General features: G+C 49.1%; 1 protein-coding gene across 1 annotated transcript in view; it reads right to left on the reverse strand.

Moving 5' to 3' along the window:
- Positions 1-4,128: 4,128 nt before the first annotated feature.
- CSNK1G2 (casein kinase 1 gamma 2) overlaps positions 4,129-21,266 on the reverse strand; it is a 57,681-nt gene continuing 40,543 nt past the window's right edge. The window contains exons 6-12 of the mRNA XM_053372515.1: positions 19,037-19,271; positions 16,886-16,971; positions 16,308-16,392; positions 14,330-14,478; positions 12,694-12,777; positions 5,971-6,077; positions 4,129-5,629 (exon numbers count right to left, since the gene is read on the reverse strand). Coding sequence (XP_053228490.1) covers positions 5,575-5,629; positions 5,971-6,077; positions 12,694-12,777; positions 14,330-14,478; positions 16,308-16,392; positions 16,886-16,971; positions 19,037-19,271 — 801 coding nt within the window. The 3' untranslated portion in view covers positions 4,129-5,574. The remainder of the gene's footprint in view (positions 5,630-5,970; positions 6,078-12,693; positions 12,778-14,329; positions 14,479-16,307; positions 16,393-16,885; positions 16,972-19,036; positions 19,272-21,266) is intronic.

Consider the following 21,266-nt stretch of genomic DNA (forward strand, 5'->3'; position numbering starts at 1 on the left):
GCAGCCCCTCCCCTTTGGAATCTCACTAGTGCGCCCTTCTTGGTTATAGGATGCGCTTGGGATGGTGGTGGTTTGTTCACACCAGTCGAAGGCAGAATCCTGTCCGGTTGATGGTTCTTGGGCCCTGGTGCAAATCACAAACTCGCTTGCCCACCATGCCTAGCCCCCAACCTCTTGGAAGGTCCGACACGCCTGGAAATTTGCTCATGTTAATTATGACAGAAATATAATGAATGTATCAGATGTGCTATATATACATATTATATATATATATATAATTTTCAGTGTTCACCCTGGTTTCTCTCTTTCTGATTTGTAAATAGGAAATCCAATAAAAGGCAGGTTGTCTTTCAGCGAGGGATTCTTGGTGATTCGAAAGGAGAAAGGGGGCGGTATGCAAAAGCAGGGAAATTTTAAACTGGCGGAGGGCGATTCTTTTGCAGACCAGGCCTGGTCCTTTGCGTATCAATAGGGAGAGGGAAACTTCATTCTGAATAGTTTGCCTTCAAAGGTAGGTCGGACGGAAGATGTGTCCATTTCTTTTTTAAAAAAGGAAACCTCAGCCTCAAAAACTCCAAAGCCAGGTGGGCAGGGTATAAATAATGAAATGATTGTTTTAAAAAGTATTTTTTTGCCGCATGTTTTTGCTTTGTCCTGTGAGCTGGAAAGCGTGATCCAGGATTTTGCCCACATGCGCACAGGCACCCTACTCTTGCCACCCTGGAAGCAAAATAACGGTGCCTGCACATCTTGGCTGGCGGGGTCTGAAGGTGCACTGCTCCCTGTCTTGATAGCCCTAAAAAGCATGAGGAATCGACTGTAAAATGAAGAGATGAAAATGGTGTTTCTGGAAAAATTGGAGGCCTTTTTGGGACTATCTCAAAAGTATTATAGCAATATGAAATCATGAGGATTCGAGGGAGCAGCGGGGGAAAATTGACAAGACCTGGGTTAGTAACAAAAATGTAAGTGAATATATATTGTATGTAAATTTGCTACCCTTGAAAAACCTTAATAAGAATTAATATATTTTAAGAAGCCATGGGACTGCTCCCAGTTGAGTAGATCAACTGGGGCATAGGTGGGAGAGGAGAAACGTTCTTTCTGGCAATAAATAGGGGTGAGGGGGAAAGGAGTTTCACAGCAGCACCTCACTTTCAGCATCGACTGCAAAGGAAATCCACTTTGCTGGGTGTAAATGTCCAAAGTTGGCAAGCTTCAAGCTTGCAAGACCTAATCTTTGGGGGTTTTTTAAATCAAAACACAGCTTTTATGAACGTACAAGGCGCACCAGGATCAATGGCCTCTCAAGATACTTTTTTTAACAGCCAAAGAGCATTTCAGCCTTCACAAAAGTAGCCAGATTTTTGCCCTGTCTGAAAATGTGTGTTAGAAACCCTGGTGCAATAATCCCCCCCCTTTTTCTGCAATTGGAGCTCTCTTGGGTGTTACTGGACTCCCAATTTCCTGGCCAACGGGAAGCAGCGATGGCGGCATGAGCCCAACCATTCCTCTTGCAAGCAGCTCAGACGTTGTGTGCTTTGCTGGCGCACCTCCATGCGCAAGCACAGTCTACCTTGGATTGCCGCCACCAAGTGCAAGACTGGTTCATGCACAGTGCTTGTGGGGCTCCTAATTGGGAGGAGGGTTGTGGTTCAGTGCTTAGGAGCAAACGCAAGATCCCAGCTTCAGTTTCCAGGCAAGGCTCGGAGAGACCTGAAACCTGCTGCCGATCAGTGTCGACAATACTAAACTAGCTGCACCAATGGTGCAATTCTTGGTTCCTGCTAAATCAGCCCTTTATTTAGAATCACGAGGACCAGCATGGCTAGGAATGTCTGCTGCCTGAAACCCCAAACAGTGTGGTCTTCTAGGTCCTGGTATGACACTGTAAACCAGGCTTTTCCCAAACTTGGGTCTTTCGCGGCTTTTGGACTACAATTCCCATTATCCCTGACTTGCTAGCTATGGATGATGGGAGTTGTAGTCTTAACAACAGCTGGAGACCCAAGTTTGGGAAAGTGCTCTAACCTACACTACACCCTGGGCTATAGGAACTTTCGGAAACAAAACATTAAGAGTAGTACCACACCCTCCTATTTCAGCCAAAACCCAAAGAAACATCTTTGCAGAATTTATTTTTCAAGTTTTTTTTAATTTTTTTTGTTTTTCAGGGTTTTTTTCCTCTGTTTTTTGAATTTTTTTAATTAAAAAAAAAAAGCCCCTAAACCTCTATGGCTTTCAAAGAAGCTTCGGAGAAACTTTTATATGCCATTTACCTGTGTACATTTTTGTTTTGCTTAAAGCAGTTAACTAAAAACTGACAACGCAAAAGTGTCTCTCGCTGCCTCGAGTTTTTGGAATCGCATCGGCAACAGATCTCGTCTCTGTGCAGACTCAAATCGATCAACCCCCCCGCCCCCCCGTTTTGTTAAGCAAAAAAAAGCAATTTAATTTTCTAAAACAAAACCAAACAAACCACCACTGCTGGGTCTGCAAGATTCATTTTGATGCAAGCTTCTGACAATCTGGGCCCGAACGGCAAAAACCACACCTTGATGTCGACCTCTGCCAAGGTAAATCTTTTCAAAGTCTGCCCTTTTCAAAAACCAGAATAATCCACATTGCAACTGGTAATCCAAGCACACTCACATGCACTCTTTTTACATAAACATTTTAATTTTAATTTCTCTTTTACACCCTTCCTGGGACTGGAACTACATTACCACCCCCCCAAAGCATATCATTTAAGGCTGAATTTTTTAATTCCCTCCCCTCCTCGTTTGCACTGTTTGGGGAACAAGCTCAAACATTGCACGTATCTAAGGAACCCTATTTTTAGTGAAAGTCGCCAGAATCGAGGATTATTATTTTTTCCTGCCCTTTACCTTAACGCCTCCTCCCATCTTTCCATTCCGATGCCCTCTTCCCCCCAAAAAAACACACCCCTCTTTTGAGGCACTGAGTTTATAAACCTAAGACCAGGTAGAGCAAGACAATAATATGAATTTTTTATATAGTTCTTTCTCCTCCCCACACCTTGCCTCTTCTCCAAGTAGCCGTAAAAGAAATCAGCCATAAAAGAAAAAAAGGGGACCCCCCCAAAAAAACACCCATCTTTAAAAGCACACACAACTGAAAACTTAAGTTCGGCTTTTTGCAAGGGGTCCGATGTAGAGAGAGGCATGGAGGGTGGTCAGGGTGGGCCTTGCATTCTGGCACTAACTCCCTCCAACACAACTTGGGGTCGGCCGGGGGGGGGGTCCTGCTGTCCAGGAACGAGGAGGACTAGAAACTTAGATCCCACTTTTAACCAATTTGACTCTAGCACAATCAAGTGAACAAGACGAGGGCAAGCATACACAGCTTTGGTGGGTATTTTTTTTCCGTGTGGGGGGGAGACATGTAGTGGGAACTGAAGCAACGGGGGGGGGGGTATTACTAGCGGTGAGGAGGTGCAGCAGTTTTAAGACACGTAGAATTTGGGCGACGTGGGTGCCATTTAGTGCAAGAGACCAAGGACCCCCCCCAAAAAACCTTCCCTGCCTGTCTAATCACAGCCCTCCCCCCATAGCCAACCATAGCCTGACATTAACAAGTGTTGTGATTACAACATTTGTAAGTGGGGGGGGGGGACGACAGGCTTTTTAAATTTATTTAAAGGAAGCAGAACATGCTACTCTGGAATAGGTGCAAGGGAAGGCTTTGCCCTCCCCTTCTTCTCTGTATAAAAATATATTTGTCTATAAAGAAGCAGCAAGCCTTCTCAGTCCTTGTTTGGAAGCAACGGACCCCCCCACCCCCCAAAGTGTGCCCGGAAACTCTGCAGGACCTAGAAGGGTGGTTGTGGTGGGGGTCCGGTTGGCTGGAAGAGAGGGGGGCACAAACACAAGATGTGGTCCTAACTGGTGGTCCACCCTTGGTGGGATTTTAAGATGGCCAAGAAACCCAGAAGAAAATGGGGGGCCGCTCCCTACTGCCCCAAAACAACCCCCGAGGAAGAAATCTGCTTCTACCCATTTCCTTGCTCCCTGCAGCAAAATGCACAAGATTTAAAACTGCAGCGGAGAGCCGGACTTCTCAAGACAACATCCCGTAGCTGAGCAATTTAGCAGAAACGGGAATTCGTCACTGTGTCTGATCTGTATTTGGGGGGGGGGGCACAAAAACAACAGGGTGGATTGTCCTCACATGAATTTGTTCAGCCAAAGTTTCCTTTTCACCCCCTCCCAAGGAGCTTTTGCCACAGATCTGTTCCAGTTGGAACTTTTAGGGGGCTAGGCTTGACCCCCGAAGATCAGATTTCGATTTTTGGCTTTGGCCACCCCAAACCCTCTCCTTTCTGAACTACCCCCCCCCAAATTTCTCATAGCAACGGAAGTCGTTTTGGGGGCTCATCTTGGCTGTTCCTGAGATCCAAGCGCCCCCCCCCACCCCCAGCGAGTCAGTGGGTCTTTTTTTTAGTTAAAGGAGAATCTAGCTTTCCGCAAAACGAACCCCAAAGAATTCTCTAAAGCCCGGTTAATTCCGAGACGCAGGTGCTCCTTGTATTGCTACCCAAAAAAAGTGCATTGAGAAATGAAGAGTCGGAAGTGTAAACGAGCCTCCCCAGACGCGAAACCCCACTTTGCGCCCCCCCCGCCGTGCTCCAGACGGGGGGGCACCCCAGGGACCTCCCCCTGACTCCCCCAAAGGACCTTGGCCACAACTAAATCGAAAGGGGTTGCGGGGAGAAACTTACGAGAGTTGGGAAGGGGGGGCACAAACCTAAAACAAAGATACTTTATGAAATAATAAAAAAAATATGATGCAAAAAACGTTTGCATCGCTACAAAAACGGGGGGGGGGGAGAAAGAAAATAAGGAGACTGTCCCACAAACGCAAAGACTAAGATGCAATTTTTAAATTAAGTTAAAGAGACAAAGAAACAGCAAAAGGGGGGGGGGGAGGAGAGGAGGGATGGGGAGGGAATATTAGCGGCAGCTGACATTCCCAGCATCGCCCCAGCAAATCTTCTGCAAAGAACTGATTCCCAGGGTTCTTTTTTTGCTTCCAAAAAAATAATTCCGTGAAACCAAGGTGAGCGGGGAGAGAAGAGTCCAGACAAGTGTGGGGTTTTCCCCCCCTTGGAGGGGGGCAGCTGCATAAATAGTTAATGCTTTTTTCTCTTTGCAAAACCAAGGAGGGGCGCGGGCACTTCCAAAGAAAGTTCAGCGACGTGCTTCTTCTTCCTCCTCCTGCCGGTTCCGCTTCCCTCTGTTGCTGTGTCTCTTGGAGGAAGGGGAAAGAAAATAAAAGAAATATATATATATATATTCAGGCTGAGAGTGGGGGAGAGGCTTCCCCTCCTCTCCCCGGGTGAGCCTGCGAGTGGAGTCAAAGGCGGGTTGCACGCCACACGGACCCCTTGCGACTCTGGAGCAGGCGGAGGGGAGAAGCCCTGTCCTCTCCCATCCGACCAAAGGATCAAGATCCATTATCCACAGACAGGAAGTGAAAAGGAAGAGGGGCGGAGGGTGAAAACGTAGTCCCGAGGGGACGCCGGCCTCGGCCAGAGCGGGGAAGGGGATCACGTCACTTGTGGCGTTGGGTGGTTTTCCTCTTCCGCCTCTTGAAGAAACAGCAGCACCTGAGAATCGAGGAGAGGAGGGTGTTAGGAGCCTTGCAGGCGGATCAGGCCCAAGTGGGGCACCTCGGACGGGGCCTGAGCACAAGAGCAAAACTCTCCTCCTGCCGCTTGCAGAAACAGGCCCCCAAGGAGGCAAAAGCACTTGTGGAATCAGAGAACGGCAGAATTCGAAGGGTCTCTCTCCCCCCAGGGTCATCTAGTCCAACCCACTTCAAATCCAGGGGTGCAAAGCAGGGCCAGGACTTGGGGGCTGGATTTGGGCGCCGGACCTGAGCTTCCTCCCCCAGGCCAAGCGAGACTCTGGGTGCCCCCCTCCGCGCAAGAAGACTTGGCTTACTCACTTAGTGTCATCAGCCACCTCGACCTCGGCGGGGGCGGTGATGGGGGCATTAGAGTGGCCGGCAGTGGGGTCATCTGTGTTCAGCTCCCCGTTGGTCGAACTCATGACCTGAGGAGGAAGGAAGAGGAGGCAGGTGTGATGGGGAGAAAGTGCTTGCACCCCTCTGCCTCTGGGGTTTTGCACATAAATGCAGAGGTCAGGGTGCATTGGCCTCAAGACAGGACTCCCCCAAACGTAGTGCATTGAGCCTGGCATTTGGAGCCGAATCCTTTCCGATGAAAAGCAGCAGTAATAATAATAATAATAATAATAATAATTTATTATTTATATCACACCCATCTGGCTGGGTTTCTCCAGCCACTTTGGGCCGCCTCCAATGGAATATTAAAATACAATAACCTATTAAAAATTTAAAGCTTCCCTAAACAGGGCTGCCTTCCGATGTCGTCTAAAAGTCTGGTAGTTGTTCTTCTCTTTGACATCTGATGGGAGGGCGTTCCACAAGGCGGGTGCCACCACCGAGAAGGCCCTCTGCCTGGTTCCCTGTAACTTGGCTTCTCGCAGCGAGGGAACCGCCAGAAGGCCCTTGGCGCTGGACCTCAGTGTCCGGGCTGAGCGATGGGGGTGGAGACGCTTCTTCAGGTATACTGGGCCGAGGCCGTTTAGGGCTTTCAAGGTCAGCACCAAAACTTTGAATTGTGCTCAGAAACGTACTGGGAGCTAATGAAGGTCTTGGCGGCCGCCCCCAGTCACCAGTGTAGCTGCCGCATTCTGGATTAGTTGTAGTTTCCGGGTCACCTTCAAAGGTAGCCCCATGTAGAGTGCATTGCAGGAGTCCAAGCAGGAGATAACTAGAGCATGCACCACTCTGGCAAGACAGTCCGCGGGCAGGGAGGGTCTCATCCTGTGTACCAGGTGGAGCTGATAAAACAGCTGCCCTGGACACAGAATTAACCTGCGCCTCCATGGACAACTGTGAGTCCAGACTGACTCCCAGGTTGCGCACCTGGTCCTTCAGGGGCACAGTTACCCCATTCAGGACCAGGGAGTCCCCCACACCTGCCGCCTCCTGTCCCCCAAAAACAGCACTTCTGTCTTGTTGGGATTCAAAGCAAAGAATTCAAGGGCCAATGCTGAGCCCTCTTTGGTTCGGAGATGAGCAGCGACCCGATTTGGGTAGAAACGTGGGGTGCAGAGTCAAAAAGTCCAAAGACATTTTCCACCAAAGCAATCGCACAAGGTTTTGAAACCGCTTGCACTGCAAGCCACAGGGTTTGGCAACTCCCTGCAAACCGTGGATCGGGGGAAGAAATCGGGAGTCGCTTTGATGCCTGGTGCGAGGTGAGCAATCTTGCTGCCCTAGAATCTGTCGTTTGCAAGCCAAGCCAGGGTTTCTGATTGCTGGGGGGGGGGGGCAGGAGAGCGGCCGCTCTGCACAGACCCTGGTTGGCATTGAGCCAGGCTGGGCAGATTCGAGGGTAAACCGTACCTGCAACGAATCTGCCCCTGCGGTTTAATGGAGGTGGAAACTGTCTCTCTCATCTTGTTATGCTGCCGTTTCTATGGCAATATACGCTCGGTATTTATCACTCCTGTTACGCAAAAATCTCCAAATGGGTCCGAAACTTCAATGTCTAAAACTCCTGGTTGAGGACAAGGATCTATAGATCACGCTCAGGGTGGCCAAATTCTGTGCGACTGCCATAAAACTTAGGGAACAAGCTGTGCTACCAAAATGATTAAGGTTTTAAAAGACAAGTGATCAAGATTTAATATATATTTTTAACTGCCGCTATATCTGTATTGTCTCTGTTATACCCAATTGCAATTCAATGTATTCCTGTTGTGTTTTATGATTTTCCTGATATTGTAAGTGAGCCGGAACTGGTCTGTGACCGTAATAATAAAATTCAATTCAGGTTGAGCCAGGCTGCACTGGGCAAAATGCGCAAGCAGCCCAGATCTGAACCTGAGGGAGGAGAGGGTACATTACTGTAAAAGGCTGGCTCATTTTCAAATAATTATTCTTAGTACCACACAGGGGTTCGTCAAAGAACATACTGAATCACAGGACACCTGCAACCAACCAGGTTTATAGTCCACTTTTTAGAGAGAACTGTGGGTGGTTCAAATCCATCTCAAGGCTGCCCGTTGAACCAGCAACACCACCTTGCTATTAGCTTTATCCAGAAAACATTTTTGTAGCTTTCGCTAAACTGCATTACATGGTTCTGGCTTTTAAGAACGTCGGAAGATGAACTGAAAACCAAACGGAACCCCAAGTTTTCAGTCTTAACGTCAGAAATTCTGAATTTCATGTGCAAACCTGTAAGGATTAAGAAACCACTGCCAGAAACCAAGTTTAGCACTTTCTGGGTGTTCACGAATATTCCCCCCCCCCCAATATCCCATTACACGCCCCAACTTCTCTTCTCTAGCCCCTCATCTGAGAACAGCTTCCTTCAGTCTCTAAAATTCCTTTGCGAACACAAACAAATTACCACATTTTTCGCTCTATAAGACGCACCAGACCACAAGTTTTTGGAGGAGGAAAACAAGAAAAAAATATTCTGAATTTCAGAAGCCAGAACAGCAAGAGGGATCGCTGCGCAGTGAAAGCAGCAATCCCTCTTGCTGTTCTGGCTTCTGGGATAGCTGCGCAGCCTGCATTCGCCCCATAAGACGCTCACACATTTCCCCTTACTTTTTAGCAGGGAAAAAGTGAGTCTTATAGAGCAAAAAATATGGGAATATCCCAAAACATTGCAACAGGACAATTTTAGTTTGCCGTTTACAGAATTCCAGAGCTCTCGCCTCTTACATAAAAGGTTGTGCCGACAGTGGGATTCTGCAGGGGACCAGGATATTATTATTGTGGCTGTTAAATATTATTATTATTAACATTGTTATTGTTAATACTATTATCAAATAATGTCATATATCATTATTATTGTTATTGTTATTATTATTATTCATGGTGTGATAAGAAAATGAAATCTTTTTCGTATGTATTCGGTAATAAACGGCAAAAGCTGGAAGGATGTCTCGCTGAAGTCATGAAACCACGATCCTGGAAGAAAATCAACCCTGTTGATACTGAAATGTTATCCCTCATTCTGGGTTTGCTGGTAAAAAATAGTGGCTTTTTTCTGAATCACGCCTCTCAGGGAACCAGTTGCTGTCACAACAGGAAACCCACCTTCAAAAAACCCTGCTGTGGATTTGCAATGACAGAGAGAGAACCCCTGAATTCTTGGGGGGTGGGGGGGTGTAAATATATACCGTATTTTTCGCTCTATAAAATGCACCTGACCACAAGACGCACCTCGTTTTTGGAGGAGGAAAACAAGAAAAAAAATATTCTGAATCTCAGAAGCCAGAACAGCAAGAGGCATCGCTGCACAGTGAAAGCAGCAATCCCTTGCTGTTCTGGCTTCTGGGATAGCTGTGCAGCCTGCATTCACTCCAAAAGACGCACACACATTTCCCCTTACTTTTTAGGAGGGAAAAAGCGAGTCTTTATGGAGCAAAAAATACGGTATACATAATTTTATTCTGTTTCTAAACAGTTTTGTGAAGTTTTTTTTTTAAATTATCAAATGGTATGCAGGTTTTATGAAATAAGTAAAACAGACAGGAGAGTGACCAAGGTTTTCTTTAAAAATTAAAAATACCCACAGCCACGCTCCCTGTCTTCACCAAAGAAGTTTGCCATGGGGGGGTGGGGAGGAGAACAGATGCCGGGCTGCATCCAACCGTAGTCCTACTCCGAGTAGACACACTGGAGTCAACAGGCACGAGTCCTAGTAATTTCTGCGGGGGGAATTCAAGTAGGATTTATCGGTGTAATGCGCCCCCCTGGTAGGCTTGCAATATTTCCACTAGAGCTCTGGAAACGTTTTGCACTAGCCCCCTCCCCAGAAAAATGGGGGGGGACATCATGCGTGGACATAGGCGGACCCGATTCACCATCAAGGGAAGAGCTGTGCACTCCTTTTTTCCGAGCAAAACTGGGGGACACAGGTGAGAGAAAGCAGCAGGGGCTAAAGAGAGGGTGGCAGCCCACGCCAATTCCTACTCCAGAGTAGACCCACCGCCATGGATGAACCGGTGAAAGCCGAGCCCCAAGAGAGCCATTGAAGTGAATGGGGCAAAGTCAGTTGCACCTGGGACGGTGGCAATGTTTGCAGGTGCCAATGGTGCTTGGACAGCGGTTTGCAGGTCATGCCCCCCCTGCCAGCCCCACCCCCCACCCCATACGCCCCTCTAATGTACCTGCACGGACCCCCCAAGCCTGCTGGCCGCAAGGTGGGTTCCTAGGGCTTCCTCGGCAGGCTGCTGGCCAGCCTGAGGGTCCCACACCTCCGTCCCCTCGGGGGACTGCTAGCGACGGGGGGAGGAGACGAAAGGGGGGGTGACGAAGGCGAGAGAGGGGTCAGAAAAAGATGGGGGGGTTGTGGGGAGAGGCGACAAAGGGGGGAGAGGGAAAGAGAGAAAGGAAGAGAAAACAAAACGAAAAAGCATGCAAAACGAAAGAATATAAAACAGGCCTGGACGCAAATTCCCCCAAAGGGGGGCAGGGGGCGTGAGGGGCACCGGGTGCGGCTGAACTACAACTCCCAATCTCCTCCGCCCACTGGGCTCAAGGGCACTTGGGGGTCTTCCACTCTCCTCCATCCCTGAATTGAAAAGAGAAGTCCCCCACTTTCTCGGAAAGGAAGGCACCTCTGGAGGGATAATGGTTCTCCCCCCTGCTCCCCAAACTGCCCCTTCTTGTCTTGCAGGTGGGGTTCCCAGCCTGGCTGGGCTCTAGCTCCCAGTGTCCCTAATGGCTGCTGGTTGCTGGCACCCTGACACCTGCAGCGCCACAGGTACCCCAACCCTGAGAGTGACCGGCGCCGTCCGGAAGGGAAAGGGGACGCCAATCAGAGCCCCCGTGACCAAACCCTGTTAGAGTCACAGCCGCTGCCGAGTTTCACTAAGCGCATGCAGGGCAGGTGTGCCTCCAAACACAGGGCTTACCAAACGTGGGTCTCTGGCTGTTTTGGGGGGACTACAAATCCCAGAATGCTTTACTAGCAGGGTCATGGATGATGGGAATCGTAGTCCCAGAAAAGTCGGAGACCCAAGTTTGGGAAACTCTTGACAAATGGCACGGCCTTCAAGAGATGCCAGGGGCACACACACACACACCAGGTCACACTCAAAACACACATTGTGAATTCCTGCATTTCAAGGGGGTTGGGCTAGATGACCCCCTCGGTGTCCCTTCCAACTCTACGATCCTATGATTCAATGAAATGGCACAAAGATCCCCAAAGGACTTTGGATTTAGAGCACCGTTTCCCAAACTTGGGTCCCCAGTTGTTTTTGGACTACATTTCCCATCATCCCTGACCACTGGTCCTGTTAGCTAGGGATGATGAAAGTGTTGAGAATTCCATTCCACCTTAAGGAACAGACAAAGGATTGTTACGTGTCACATGTCTGCTGGGAACTTCCGTTGTGTGTATAGCTTTTGCTTTTGCTTTTCTCTCTGAGAAGACATGAGAGAGAGTCGACATGTTTATTTGTCCTGCTTTATGATTAATAAATCTGTAGTTGCAGTATGCTTCCCCAAGCCTCACACTTATTCTGTGTGCGCAGTTCCATCTGCTGATAGCTTTGAAGCCCAGGTTGCTGATTTATGTCGGAGCAGAAGTGATGGTCTTTGCACCGGGCCGCTAGATGGAGACGGCCCAGCCTCCCGGCCCTCGGCATGCCGCCTAGCTAGGGATGATGGGAATTGTAGTCCAAAAACAGCTGGAAAACCAAGTTTGGGAAACCTTGTTCTAGACCAGGCATGGCCAAACTTGTTTTTGGACTACAATTCCCATCATCCCTGACCACTGGTTCTGTTAGCTAAGGATGATGGGAGTTGTAGTCCCAAAACAGCTAGAGGGCCAAGTTTGGCCATGCCTGATCTAGACAGAGCCAAGGGCTGACTCAGAATAAGGCTATGTCCCTAGCAAATCAACTCAGGGGTCAGAGCACCTGCTCAGCATGCAGAAGGTTGCAGGTTCAAAACCCCGGCATCCCAGGTTAAGTCTGATCCTGTCCTGAAGCCCCTGAAACTTTGCTAGAAGGCAGCTCCGCACCTCTCTGTTAAATCAGCCCATCGTTCAACACCATGAGGACTAGAATCTGCCTTTGTTTTTATGGAAGGGGCCACCAGCTCGCCTGCTTGGCATGCAGAAGAACATGGGATCAATCCTTTGCATACCCGTTGAAAGCAAGCCATTAATTCCGGTTGTTGAAAGGGAAACAGCCCTCTCTACCTGCAGAGCTGCTGCCAGTCAGTGTAGGCAGAACTAAGATCTATGGACCAACGCTTTTCCACCACACCCAGGCAACCATCACGCTCCCTCCTGTTCAGGAAGGACTTTTCCTCGGACATCGAGGCGCCTCCGTCTCTTCCCACCAGGTGGCGCCAAGCCTCTGCTCCAGCCTCCGCAAGGAGCTGGTCCTCATTGTTCACCCAAGCCCCATGCAGGCCCAATTTGGCAGCCTGACCCCTCTGTGGTCCCCATTCACTCCCTGTTTTGGCAGAAGTGGAGGAACTTTGCAGGTTCGCCCACAACTCACTCAGACTCTGGCTGGCCTCCTCTCCCACCCCATCGCCAGCCCTCTAACTGCCCCACACCCCAATATGGGGCATGGAGGGGGGGGAAGGAACCCCGCTTACCTGTTGTTTAATGTACTGCTGAGTCTTTTCCCTGTTTGGAGCCTGGACTTGTAAATCACTCTGAATTGTGCCAATTGGGGTCGGCTGCAAAGAGGGGAGGAAATGAAGACGGGAGTGTGAGATCGGGAACATCAACGGTACCGCGCTCCTTTGCAAATCGAAGGCTTGGAAGGGGTCCCGAGGGTCATCCAGCCCAACCCCATGCGATGCAGAAATCTTCTGGCCAAGATTCGAACCCACGACCCCAATATTAAGAGTCTGATGGTCTAATTGATGGTAAAAGGTAAAGGGACCCCTGACCATTAGGTCCAGTTGTGGCCGACTCTGGGGTTGCGGCGCTCATCTTGCTTTACTGGCCAAGGGAGCCGGCGTACAGCTTCAGGGTCATGTGGCCAGCAGGACTAAGCCGCTTCTGGCGAACCAGAACAGCGCACTGAAATGCCGTTTACCTTCCCACCGGAGTGGTACCTAATTATCTACTTGCACTTTGACTTGCTTTCAAACTGCTAGGTTGGCAGGAGCAGGGACCGAGCAACGGGAGCTCACCCCGTTGCGGGGATTCGAACCGCCGACCTTCTGATCGGCAAGCCCTAGGCTCTGTGGTTTAACCCACAGCGCCACCCGCGTCCCCTAATTGATGGCGCTACGTCCAAAATGTTTTCTTCTGTATCGGGGGGGGGGCATTCCCAGCCATACTTGGAGAAATCAGGGGTTGGGGCCTTCTACATTCCAAGCAGCTGATCTGTCACAGAGCCACGGACCCTCCCAAACAGGTGGAGAAGTTTGGGGGAAAGGTGAATAAGGGGGGAAGAGAATAGAAATTTGAGAGGTGTTAAGAGCTGATGGACTCTCTTTCCTTGGACATCTTGAAGCAAAGGTTCATTCGGAATTCGATAATTGCTATATTTCAGGGGGTTGGGCTAGATGACCCTTGATGGCCCCTTCCAACTCAACAATGATCTAAAAAGAGAGAAATTTCTTTTCCCTCTCTCCACCCACCCGCTTGAGATTTCTAAGAAATCAAAGAACCTGTGCAGCTTCAAATCATCACCATTTCAAAAGGTTCTACCACATATAGGAAAACTCCTGCTCTTCGATTTTAGGAACCACTGTGCAAAATCTGGTGGAAATAATTGCCATTTTGAAAGGCCCACAAAGGTAGCCTTGATTCAACGTGGCGTCCACCTGTGTCCAGCAAAATTTGGCGCCGATATATCCAGAGGTGTTCAAATGCAGAATGAACAACCAACTTTACAAAATTAATAATAATAATAATAATAATAATAATAATAATAATAATAATAATAATAAAAAATTTTATTTATACCCCGCCCTCCCCAGCCAAGGACGGGCTCAGGGCGGCTAACAACCAATAATAAAAACAAGTTGAATGAATACAACTTAAAAACAAGATTAAAAGACAACATTAAAACATTAAAATGCAGCCTCATCACAGGAGGAGAAAGGAGAAAAATATAGCTGATTTTTTTTAATCCCCCTGTGGTTTTTAATGGTCAAGAGCTGCATCTGCTTGCATTTGCTGCGGCCCTCAAAAGGGCTGCCTTTGAGCAAATGCGGCCCCTCAGTTCCCCAACCCAAAGCCAGCCGCTCTCCCCCTAAAAAACCCCCAACTCACTAAAGGCTTCCCTGCCCAGTCGTATTCATAATCAAAGACGTAGCCGTTCCGGTCAAAGAGGTCCGTGAAGAGTTTCCTCAAGTAGTCGTAGTCTGGCTTCTCAAAGAAGTCCAGGCGGCGGACGTATCGGAGGTACGTGGCCATCTCCTCTGCGGAAGGGGAGGAAGGTGGAAGAGGCAGCGGTTGCCCAATGGTCAGAGCACACGCAATCTCACCAAGGGAAGCTAATCCAAAGGGTTAAACTGGATCAGCAGGGCAAATTTGTAGGACAAACTCGGTTCTCCAGCCGCTTCGGGGCTACGATTCACATCATTCCTGACCTGCAAGCTAGTTCAAAACTAGCTGGAGACCCAAGTTTGGGGGAATTCTGTTGCAGGGAGAGGGGAAGCGGGAGGTCTGTGCGCTAGGTAAAGGGTAAAGGGTCCAGTCGCGGCTGACTCTGGGGTTGCGGCGCTCATCTCGCTTTATTGGCCGAGGGAGCCGGTGTACAGCTTCTGGGTCATGTGGCCAGCATGACTAAGCGGCTTCTGGCGAACCAGAGCAGCGCATGGAAATGCCGTTTACCTTCCTGCCAAAGCGTTACCTATTTATCTACTTGCACTTTGATGTAATTTTGAACTGCTAGGTTGGCAGCAGCAGGGACCGAGCAACGGGAGCTCACCCTGTCGCGGGGATTCGAACTGCCGACCTTCTGATCAGCAAGTCCTAGACTCTGTGGTTTAACCCACAGCGCCACCCGGGTCTGTGTGCTGGGTGGCGCTTAAATCAGACTTTTGCCAACGGGATATTCCAAGCAGACTTTTACGGGGTTGCTGGGTGGCCTTCCCCCAGGGATATTGGGAGGGTCTCTCCCAACATCCCTTGCCGTCAGCGATGCAGGGGCTGTTGAGGGCTTGGCGTCCAGCAACACACCTGGAGGGGCATCGTGGCACCTTGTGGCCACCTGGACGCACCTGAGGAAGCCTTACAGAGGAACCCAAAAGGCAAAACCCAACACATGCCACCCTGAAGAAGCAGGGACTTAATAATAATAATAAATATTTATACCCCACCCTCCCCAGCCAAGGCCGGACTCAGGGTGGCTAACAACCAATAATAAAAACAAGTTGAATGAATACAACTTAAAAACAAGATTAAAATACAACATTAAAACATCAAGATGCAGCCTCATCACCGGAGGAGAAAGGAAAAAAGAAAGAGAGGGAGGGAGGGAATCAAGTTGACTCCAAGCCAAAGGCCAGGCGGAACAACTCTGTCTTACAGGCCCTGCGGAAAGAAATCAGATCCTGCAGGGCCCTGGTCTCTTGGGACAGAGCGTTCCACCAGGCCGGAGCCAGTGCTAAAAAGGCCCTGCCTCTGGTTGAGACTAATCTTGTGACTTGGGACCTCCAAAATGTTGTCATTTGTGGACCTTAAGGTCCTCCGTGGGGCATACCGGGAGAGGCGGTCCCGTAGGTACGAGGGTCCTAGGCCATGAAGGGCTTTAAAGGTCAAAACCAGCACCTTCAATCTGACCCTGTACTCTACCGGGAGCCAGTGCAGCTGGAAAAGCACTGGGTGAATATGCTCCCATGGCAGAGACCCCGTGAGGAGCCTCGCTGCAGCATTCTGCACCCGCTGGAGTTTCTGGGTCAGCTTCAAGGGCAGCCCCGCGTAGAGCGAATTATAGTAGTCTAGCCTGGAGGTGACCGTCGCATGGATCACTGTGGCCAGGGCGGGGCGGGAGAGGTAAGGGACCAACTGTTTGATTGTGGTAGAGTGTTCCTGAATATGGAGGTTCTATTCAGAGGCTGGTTTTTGTGGCACGCCTGGGTTCTCCCACTCCCTCCATGACGTTACTCTAAGAAAGGATGCAGAATCATAGGGCTGTAGACTCAGAAAGGGGGACACCCACCCAGGGGGTCATCCAGTCTGACCCGCTTCGACTCAGGAATCGCACCCAAGCCAGCGGTCATTCCTCCCCCCACCCAGTCCTTACCAGGGAAGTTTTCGCACAGCACTTCGACGGGGGTGGCTCTTTTGGTATCGCCAATCTTCTGGTATCGCTCCTTCAGCGTGTCCGCCTGCAATGAGAATTTGGGGTGGGGAATGAGAATTTGGCGAGTGCTTGTTGGAGATGTGGAGGGAATAATGGTGACATGATCCACATGTGGAAAGATCAAGATTCTTTGGGGGGGAATATGTAAGGTAAAGGTAAAGGGACCCCTGACCATTAGGTCCAGTCGTGGCCGACTCTGGGATCGCGGCGCTCATCTCGCTTTATTGGCCGAGGGAGCCGGTGTACAGCTTCCGGGTCATGTGGCCAGCAGGACTAAGCCGCTTCTGGCGAACCAGAGCAGCGCACGGAAACACCGTTTACCTTCCCGCCGGAGTGGTACCTATTTATCTACTTGCACTTTGACGTGCTTTCAAACTGCTAGGTTGGCAGGAGCAGGGACCGAGCAACGGGAGCTCACCCCGTCACGGGGATTCGAACCACCGACCTTCTGATCGGCAAGCCCAAGAGGCTCAGTGGCGGTTGAGAAAAAGCTTTTCCATTTCCACAGTGAAACTCACCTTCAGGCCCTGCCAGGGCAGGCTCCCCCGGAGGAAGTACATGAACATATGACCTAACGCCTCCAGGTCGTCCCTGCGACTTTGTTCTGTGCAAGAGACAACAGTGGACATTTTCAGTTGCTGCTTTGTCATCATTTCAGAAACTTTTTTTCTTTTTAAAACCCAAAGAACAAAAGAAGATTGGAGGATGAAATTGATGGACTATGCAGAATTAGATATATTAACAGGAAGAATGCGAATCTGCGGGATCAGAGATTCACAGAAGACTGGTATAAACTTAGGGATTACCGTATTTTTCGCCCCATAGGGCGCACCGGCCCACAGGGCGCATCTAGTTTTTTGGGGGGGAAATAAAGAAAAAAATTTATTTCCCCCCCAGGCGTGGGGCTGGGGCGGGGGAAGCCCGAGCTTCCCCCAACCCCAGCCCCCAGAACAAACTGCTATGCGCAAGCCTTGGGAGCCCGGCAGGAAGTCGCACCAGTCTCCCCAGGCTTGCGGATATCTGCCCGAAGTCGCGCAGCTCTCCCACGGCTTGCGGAGAGCTGCGTGAACTTGAAGCCTGGAGTGCGCTGAGCTCAGCGTGCCCCAGGCTTCAGGATGCAGGCTGCTGTCTGCAAGCCTTGGGAGCCCAGCGGGAAGTCGCGCCGGGCTCCCACGGCTTGCGGATAGCTTCCTGAAGCCTGGAGAGCGAGAGGGGTCAGTGTGCACCAACCTCCAGGCTTCAGCGAAAGCCTGCATTCGCCCCATAGGACACACACACATTTCCCCTTCATTTTTGGAGGGGAAAAAGTGCATCCCAAAGGGCAAAAAATACGGTATTTGGAAAGTAATCGTGATGATCAGATTATGCTTGTAGGTTTGCGAGAAGTTTTGTAAGGCGGACTATTTGAAATACTGCAAGAAAAAAGGTAACGAGGGGGACAGTTAGTTAAGATAATTAAAGGCAATAGGAATTTAAGAAATGCAGAATAAGTGATAAGAACGGAGGACCATCAGAGGAGCTGATGGAAGTCCAAAAAGATTGTATAGGAAGTGAAGTTTTACTGTATGAATGATAATTAATATGTAAAAATTATTTTAAAAATTAAATAAAACCCAAAGATCAACACGGAATACAGTGGTAACTCGGGTTAAGAACTTAATTCGTTCTGGAGGTCCGTTATTAACCTGAAACTGTTCTTAACCTGCAGCACCACTTTAGCTAATGGGGCCTCCTGCTGCTGGAGCACTATTTCTGTTCTCATCCTGAAGCAAAGTTCTTAACCTGAGGCACTATTTCTGGGTTAGTGGAGTCTGTAACCTGAAGTGTCTATAACCTGAGGTACCACTGTATCTCTACACTGGCTGCCTGGGCTTCCCTCCACACACCCCTTTTAAAATAATAGTTTTTGTGTCTGGCACGGATGCAGAGATTCAGAGATAGCTGCACCATTCATAGAGCTAGGCTCTCTTCTCTCTCTCTGCATCTTTTTTTATTAAAAAAATACTTTTATTTTGCTTTAAACAAATACAGTCATACCTCGGGTTGAATATGCTTCGAGTTGAGTGCGTTCGAGTTGCGCTCCGCGGCAACCCGGAAATATCGGAGCGCGTTACTTCCGGGTTTCGCTGCTTGCGCATGCGGAGGCGCTCAAAATGATGTCGCGCGCATGCGCAGAAGCGGCGAAAAGCGACGCGCATGTGCGCAGACGTGCCATCGCTAGTTACGTTTACGTCTAGATGCGAACGGGGCTCCGGAACAGATCCCGTTCATATCTAGAGGTATCACTGTACAGATAAATATAAACAACCAAAATTACAAAAGGAAAATCCTTAATAATAATAATGATGATGATGAAAAAAGCTAAAAAAACTACAAAAAATATCAAAGTACATGGCATAGAACATAAGCCATTACGGGAAAGAAAAAAGAAAAAAGAAAAAGGAAAGGTGGAGGAGGAGGGAAAAGAAAAAAGAAAAAAAGGGGAAAAAGAAAAAAAAAGTGGGGAAAGAGGAAGATGAGGCAAAACACAAGAAGGCTCATCTACAACTCTCTGCTATCTTCAACATTCTCTCTCTCTCTCTCTCTCTCTCTGCCACACATACCCAATCTGCCTTTCCTTGCCCTCCTCACAGCCTCCCCCTCCCCCTCCGCTGCCTCCTCCTGCTCACCTTTCCCCAGGTGCGTGTTGATGCTCATGTACCGCGCGGTGCCGGTCAGGCTCTTGTGCTCTCGGTATGGGATGTGCTTTTTGGTCTCGGGGTCGATGAACTCTTTGGCCAGGCCGAAGTCGATGATGTGGATGACGTGTTGGCGCTTGCTCCCAGGGCGACCCACCAGGAAGTTCTCCGGCTTGACGTCTCTGTAGATCAGGCTTTTGGTGTGGACGTACTCCATGCGAGTGATCTGCGGAAGGAAAAACCGCCAGAGCCTCTGTGCCATGCGCAAAGGAGCACTTGAGGTTCTGCGTCCAGGAAAACTGGGGCTTCTTGTAGGTTTATGAGTTTCCCCCCAGTTATATTTTATTAAATGTTCAAACGTTTCACATATGCACTCTGATGCACAACGTATTTTTCGTTCTATAGGACGCACCTTGTTTTAGAGGGGGAGAACAAGCAAAAAAAAATTCTCCCCCTCTCTGCTCAGCGCCCCTTCAGCAAAGCGGCAGGAGGAACGGAGCCCTTTCCATTTCTCCTCCCGCTTGGCTGAAGGGACGCTGCGCAGCTCTCCCTCTCTGCTGAAGCCGGGAGAGTCTTGCTCTCCCGGCTTCGGCAAAAGGAACTCGAAGCCTGCGGATCGCAGCAGGAACTCACGCTGCGCTCCAAAGGCTTCAGGCGGCTATCCCTGAAGCCTAGAGAGCGAGAGGGATCAGTGCGCACCGATCCCTCTCGCTCTCCAGGCTTCAGAGAAAGCAACACGAAGCCTCCAGAGCGCGGAGGGAGCGCTCCCTCTGCGCTTCGGAGGCTTCACGTTGCTATCGCTGAAGCCAAGGAGCCTGCATTCGCTCCCTAGGACGCACACACATTTCCCCTTAATTTTTGGAGGGGGAAAAGTGCGTCCTATAGAGCGAAAAATATGGTGCGTTTTTATTTTCTTTTTGTCAACCTCCCCTCCTGTTTTCCTTAGTGTACTTTAGGGGTCAGCAACCTTTTTCAGCCGTATGCTGGTCCACCGTCCCTCAGACCATGTGGTGGGCCAGACTATATTATTTGGGGGGGAAATGAACGAATTCTTATGCCCCACAAATAACCCAGAGATGCATTTTAAGTAGAAGCACACATTCTTCTCATGCAAAAACACGCTGATTCCTGGACTGTCCGTGGGCCGGATTTAGAAGGCGATTGGGCCGGATTTGGCCCCCGGGCCTTAGTTTGCCTACCCCTGCTATACTTCATTTCTCCCATCTTCTAACTCCCATATCATAAAAACAATTCAATAACCTCCAGTTCCTTCTGTTGCTCATATCTCGTGTCCGAAAAAGGATTCCATTCTTCCACATGTATGCATTTTCATGGGGAGGGGAATCTGTTGTTTTTTAGACTGGGCAACATCCCAGGGGTCGCATGTCTGCAACGGCTCCCCGTTTGCAGAATCCTCTGCATGAGAGCCAAAGAGCAGCGACAGGAAAACGGGGCCTTCTCTGCAGTGGCTCCCCGTCTGTGGAATGCTCTCCACAGGGAGGCTGACCTGGCGCCTTCATTAGACACCTAAACTTAAGATGAACTTACCATGTCTGGTTTCAATGGATTTTTCAAATGCTTAACTCAGTCTTTTGTTTTCTTTATCTTTTTAGGTAAGTTCATGAAGATACCAACAAAGGGTTAAGATCAGTGTTGTTCACAATACAGTGATACCTCGGGTTACGGACGCTTTAGGTTACAGACGCTTCAGGTTACAGACTCTGCTAACTCAGAAATAGTACCTCGGATTAAGAACTTTGCTTTAGGATGAGAAGAGAAATTGTGCGGCAGTGGGAGGCCCCATTAGCTAAAGTGGTGCTTCAGGTTAAGAACAGTTTCAGGTTAAGAACAGACCTCCAGAACGAATTAAGTTCTTAACCCGAGGTACCACTGTACTGAGAGATGCTAGTGAGGTTGTAGATGGATGCAAAATGCCATCACCCTGTCTACAACTTCATTAACATCCATCTACAACCTCACTAGCATCTCTCAGTATTGTGTATTGAGTATTTGCTGGTATCTTCATGAACTTACCTAAAAAGATAAAGAAAACAAAAGACTGAGTTCAGCCTTTGAAAAATCCATTGAAACCAGACACGGTAAGTCCATCTTAAGTCTCTGTGGCTTTACACAAGGTTTTGTATTTTTCTCAGAAGACTGATAAAGAATGTGTAATTATTTTGGTAATTATTGTATGTATATTAGTCGCCAACGTGTTGCA

The sequence above is a fragment of the Podarcis raffonei genome, chromosome 18 (assembly GCF_027172205.1).
Source record: "Podarcis raffonei isolate rPodRaf1 chromosome 18, rPodRaf1.pri, whole genome shotgun sequence".
Classification (NCBI taxonomy): Eukaryota; Metazoa; Chordata; class Lepidosauria; order Squamata; family Lacertidae; genus Podarcis; species Podarcis raffonei.